This window comes from Ammodytes marinus (assembly GCF_949987685.1).
Source record: "Ammodytes marinus genome assembly, chromosome: 22".
In the NCBI taxonomy this organism is placed as follows: domain Eukaryota; kingdom Metazoa; phylum Chordata; class Actinopteri; order Uranoscopiformes; family Ammodytidae; genus Ammodytes; species Ammodytes marinus.
In genome coordinates, this window is record NC_137226.1 from 695206 (window position 1) to 701516 (window position 6311).

Consider the following 6311-nt stretch of genomic DNA (forward strand, 5'->3'; position numbering starts at 1 on the left):
GTGTGTGTTTGAGAAAGGTAGAGAGAGAGAGAGAGAGAGAGAGAGTGCGTGTGTTGGAGAAAGGTAGAGAGAGAGAGAGAGAGAGAGAGAGAGGTGTGTGTGTGTGTGTGTGTGCGCACGCTACAGGTATTCATTGTGAATCAAATCGTGGATGAAAAGGAACGACAATTTTTCCATATATTTTTGAGCATGAAAATCGATATTTCTATTTTATTTTTGCGTGACATTTCTCAGCTTCATTCATAAGTGCGTTTCATGTTTACACATATCACGTCAGATTTCACCGAAAGTCATAACCTTGAGCCTGTGCAACACACACACACACACACACACACACACACACACACACACACACACACACACACACACACACACACACACACACACACACACACGCACACACGCACACACACACAGAGGACACAACAGGTTCATTACGCACGACACTTTCAGCCAGCGCGATGCAAACCAACGTGTAATCTTTTCTCACAACTGAATAATTCTATGCATGTTGATTCCACCATTCACAATGAACATACTGTGGGTTGTGTGTGTGTGTGTGTGTGTGTGTGTGTGTGTGTTTTCATTCTCTCCTTTTTCTAGTGAGTGAAAGAGAGCGTACATGAACACACACACACACACACACACACACACACACACACACACACACACACACACACACACACACACACACACACACACACACACACACACACACACACACACACACACACACACACACACACACACACACACACACACACACACACACACACACACACACACACGTCAGCACGGGGAGGGCAAAGCGAGAAAGCCTGCTTAAGATGCAGTGAATGTGACACACGAGAGCCAGCCAGACTAACGGAAAGGTGCGCGCGGTGTTGGCGGTTGATGGTGTCGTGGTCTCGCGGCCACGAACATGCCATCGGAACCAGCTCACCCGCAGACGTGACGTCACACCAAGATTGGGAAGGAAAAATAAGATTTGAAAAAGGAAAGAAAGAAGGAAAGAACCAGACATTTTTAGCGGTGGTTTCCAAAATACGCACGCCGAGTTGGGGGAGTCGGATTGGGGGTTAGTGAAAATGACAGTGGTGCCCTGCGGTGGAGGTTGTGGCGAGATCGTGGATGACCCTGTGTGTGATTGCACAGGCCGAAGCAAATATTGAAAAACAGGCTTGAAAAGAAAAGAAAGAACCGGACATTACATTTCCAGCGGTGGTTTCCAAAATACGCACGCCGAGTTGAGGGGGTCGGATTGGGGGGTGGGGGGAGGGGGTTAGTGAAAATGACAGTGGTGCCCTGCGGTGGTGTAGGTGGTGAGATTCAGGATGAGACCGTGGCACTGGCCCCGACTACACCACAAGATGTCTACGAGTTGGAGCTTGGACTTATGGAGCATCAGAACCAGGGCTGCTGCGAGCGTGTGGTGGTCAATATCTCTGGATTACGCTTCGAGACGCAGCTCAAGACTCTCGCCCAGTTCCCTACCACTCTCTTGGGCGACCCGCGCAAGAGAATGCGCTTTTTTGACCCGCTTCGGAACGAGTATTTCTTCGATCGCAACAGACCCAGTTTTGACGCGATACTCTACTACTACCAGTCCGGCGGGAGGCTTAGGAGACCCACGAACGTCCCTGTGGATATTTTCATGGAGGAAATTAAATTCTACGAACTTGGGGAGGACGTGATTGAGAATTTTAAGGAGGACGAGGGTTTTATCAAAGAGGAAGAACGCCCGCTGCCCGAGAATGAATTCCAGCGCCAGGTTTGGTTATTGTTTGAGTATCCTGAGAGCTCGGGGCCGGCCAGAGGCATCGCTATAGTCTCCGTGATGGTTATTCTAATATCCATTGTGATTTTCTGCTTGGAGACGCTACCAGAGTTCAGGGAAGAAGGGAAAGTGATCGTGGAGGAGTACATGGACGTGAATCGAACCGTAACTACACGCAAGCGCAAACCCAATCCATTCACAGACCCCTTTTTCATAGTGGAGACGCTCTGTATCATATGGTTTTCTTTTGAGCTGCTTGTGAGGTTTCTGGCGTGCCCGAGCAAGCCCGCGTTCTTCAAAAACATAATGAACACCATAGACATAGTGGCCATAATGCCCTACTTCATAACACTGGGGCTGGAGCTCGCGGAGCATCAAGGCAACGGGCAGCAGGCGATGTCTCTGGCCATTCTACGCGTCATTCGCCTGGTGCGAGTGTTCAGGATTTTCAAGCTCTCGAGACACTCCAAGGGGCTGCAGATTTTGGGCAAGACGTTGCAAGCGAGCATGCGCGAACTGGGCCTGCTTATATTCTTCCTTTTCATCGGCGTGATTCTGTTCTCGAGCGCAGTTTACTTCGCGGAGACGGACGACCCGGAATCCGGCTTCTCCAGCATCCCGGACGCGTTCTGGTGGGCCGTTGTTTCCATGACTACAGTGGGCTACGGCGACATGTGCCCCGTGACAATTGGCGGGAAAATAGTGGGTTCTCTTTGCGCCATCGCGGGAGTTTTGACCATAGCACTGCCGGTGCCCGTTATAGTTTCAAACTTCAACTACTTCTATCACCGCGAGACTGAGCACGAGGAGCAGATGCAGTACACGCACGTGACATGCGGACAGACGCAACAGCAGCAGTTTGGAGTTTCGGCAAAGTGACAGTAAACCGTCACTCACCAAGTCTGACTATATGATGGACAGCGATGACGCGGTGTCCATCAAATACACCAACTGTAGCCCCGCGCACAAGGCGTACACTGGCAAACTCACGGATGTTTAGACTGCAGGATTTGACTTGATGCGCAATTACGCATGAGTGGCAACAAGTGTGTGTGTGTGTGTGTGTGTGTGTGTGTGTGTGTGTGTGTGTGTGTGTGTGTGTGAGTGTGAGAGAGAGAGAGAGAGAGAGAGAGAGAGAGAGAGAGAGAGAGAGACAGACAGACACTGTGTGTGTGTGTTTGAGTGGATTCGACGCACAATTACGCACCAGTGGCAACACGTGTGTGTGTGTGTGTGTGTGAGAGCGAGAGAGAGACTGTGTTGTGTGTGTGCGTGTGTCTCACTGTGTGTGTGTGTGTGTGTGTGCGTGTGTGAGAGAGAGACTGTGTGTGCGCGCTACAAGGAACCAACGTCCACGCTTCCTTTTTGGATTTGAGTTCAGCCTCAGGAGCTCCTTGTTTCTGTCATTTCAACCCAAGGATTGTACGAGAACTCACCCAAAACTGTCTTCCATTACGCAACGTTACGCACGTCATGATTTGAGGGGAAAATGCTTAGAAATGACCATCCAGCCATAATAGCCAGTTTTTTAGCACTTTATTAATATGAATTCTTAGTAAATATGCGTAATTTATTGATCTAATAATGCAGGTTTTACGGTTTACATTGTGTGTTTTGTTAAGCCTATATGAAGCAGAGATAGTTTATTGAGAATGCAGGACCAATTATTTAAAAATATATTTACATCGAAAAGGAGGCACATGTTGGCTGTTTTTTAATATATTATGGACACACACACACACACACACACACACACACACACACACACACACACACACACACACACACACACACACACACTGACGCCAAATTTTATTTTAGCCTCAATTCTATAAACCTGGCCATTCACCACGTTGTTTTTCACGTGCACGCTTGAATATTTAGGATACATTTTTCCACAACCGCCTGTTTATATCAATGACAAATACACACTGAAATCTTTTGCCAATCCAAGCGCGCCCCCGTGTGGTTAAAACGCGGCACTGCATCTCCCCAGTAACATTGGGATGCAGTTTCTATAGCAACAACAACCCTTCCAGACTTTTCCGTATTGTCTGAAACACGAATGAAAAAAATAGAAAAAATAAACCGTTCTGTAACCGTGGAGACGAGGCCAGAGAACCCATGGTGAAGAAGCGTCCATGTTGTTTTAGTCTAAAGAATCATAGGAATTTGTAGCAAGAAATATGATAAGAAATATGTCAAAATATGTACGTTTTATCACACAAAAAACATATATATATGTATTAATATAAATGGTCGAAAATGGGCTGCAACCAACCATTATTTTAGGCTTAGAAGATGTTGAAAATAAGGACACATGTACAGGTTATAAGAGCCGAAATTCTCCAATTTTTTTTTATAAATAAATTCAATAGTTTGCAACAAGAAAACAAGCTCAACAAATATTTTTTTTAGGCTGATATAAAAAAAAATAAAAAAAAACATTAAGCTAAATATTTTAGTGTTGACAATATATATTTTTGGCCAGAAAAATGACTGGAATGACATTGGAAAAAAGAGCAACAGAAATATGTAAAAAAAAAAAAAAAAAAAAAAATATTTGTTGCATATCAGCAAAAAAATTTTAACTAAAAAAGGCCCAAAACATAATAATTTTTGAAAGGCATTTAAATTATGATAAATGTTTAAAATTTTAGCAGTTTTTTCCCCAATTTATTTAGATTTTTTTTTTTTTCAGTCTGTTAGTTGAAGCTCTCAATGATTAGGTCAGAAAACTCATGTCACCTGTTGGTATATCTTCCATTATGATCTCTGCACCTTATCCCATCTGAATCAGTCAAACACACTTCATGGACAAATGGGACAAAAATGGGATTTATAACAATCAAAACGGGCAATTCTTTTTCAAGAAGGCATTTTTTTCATGTGTTTTTTGGATTATTATTGGATTGATCGATGGATGGATTTAAAATAGCTGAAATACAACACAAGGACAGACGGAGAGATGGATAAATAGACGGAGAGATGGATAAATAGATGGATAGATGATAGACGGACGGATATTCAACAGAGACGACCAATGCATTCATAACACCGGAAGGCCTGGTCAAAAAGAATGGTGAGTAAAACCAGCACTTTAGTAACACTTATAGGAGATAAATGCAGCTTTATTTTGTGTGTGTGTGTGTGTGTGTGTGTGTGTGTGTGTGTGAATGAGTGAATGAGTGAGTGAGTGAGTGAGTGAGTTTGTGTGTGTGTGTGTGTGAGTGAATGTGTGAGTGTGTTTATATGTGTGTGTGTGTGTGTGTGTGTGCAGGTGTTGTGTTGTGTGTGTGTGTTATGGTACAAGGTCACTCAGACCTCACAATATAACAATTCACAGTAACCTTTGACCTTTGACCTCCAAAATCTATTCAGTTCATCCTTCAGTCCTTAATGTCAGTTTGTGCTTATTGACTCATCAAAATAAAAACAGCTGAAAGAAAGGCTTGACTGAGTAATGAATATAGAATATGTGTGTGTGTGTGTGTGTGTGTGTGTGTGTGTGAGTGAGTGAGTGAGTGAGTGAGTGTGTGTGTGTGTGTGTGTGTGTGTGTGTGTGTGTGTGTGTGTGAGTGAGTGAGTGAGTGAGTGAGTGAGTGCGTAGGGAAGCATTATTAGATTTATTAGAAACCCCATTCACCCATGATAATTGTTTTAGATGCACCACTTCAAGAGTACCTATTTGCAGACCCATGGGGGAAACCATTGAAAACGGAAGCCACGCCCCAAACTCATTTCATTGGTCAGAATTGTAACCTACTCTGAATTTGTTGTCTTCTTTTTGTTTTACTGCCGGAGTTCACCTAGCGGTGAATAATAATACACAGTTTCCACCGGTTATGTGCTAGTACACAGTAAAATACGTCAGTTTGTTAAGGGTCCCAGGTGGCCAGGACGGTGGTAAAATGTAGATGTTGAGGTAGAAGATGAATGAAGCAACGAAGCTTTGTGTACATCTTCTAAAATCCGTCTCTTTAATTCACAATTATCACACTAGGTCAATCACATACAAATATAAACTCTTATAAATAAAAGAGTTGATATTTGTATGTGATTGACCTACTTCTGATAATTGTGAATTAAAGAGACGGATTTCGGAAGATGTACCCAAAGCTTTGTTGCTTCATTCATCTTCTACCTCAACATCTACATTTTACCACCGTCCTGGCCACCTTAACAAACTGACGTATTTTACTGTGTACTAGCACATAACCGGTGGAAACTGTGTATTATTATTCACCGCTAGGTGAACTCCGGCAGTAAAACAAAAAGAAGACAACAAATTCAGAGTAGGTTACAATTCTGACCAATGAAATGAGTTCGGGGCGTGGCTTCCGTTTTCAATGGTTTCCCCCATGGGTCTGCAAATAGGTGCCTCTCACTTATCTGTGATAACAACACATGGCAGCAGTACTGCCTTGAGCCTGCAGGGGGCAGTGCAGGCTAACACTATGAGAGGAAACAACAAGCTTGATCATCACTTTCCCTGCGTTCCAATCCCCATACTTCCATACTATTTAGTACGCCA

General features: G+C 43.8%; 1 protein-coding gene across 1 annotated transcript; it reads left to right on the forward strand.

Moving 5' to 3' along the window:
- Positions 1–1291: 1291 nt before the first annotated feature.
- Positions 1292–2777, forward strand: LOC307268384 (shaker-related potassium channel tsha2; the record flags this gene model as incomplete). Its single annotated transcript, XM_080050981.1, is given in 2 exon segments — positions 1292–2620; positions 2622–2777. Coding segments are annotated over 2 exon segments (1485 nt in total).
- Positions 2778–6311: the final 3534 nt, after the last annotated feature.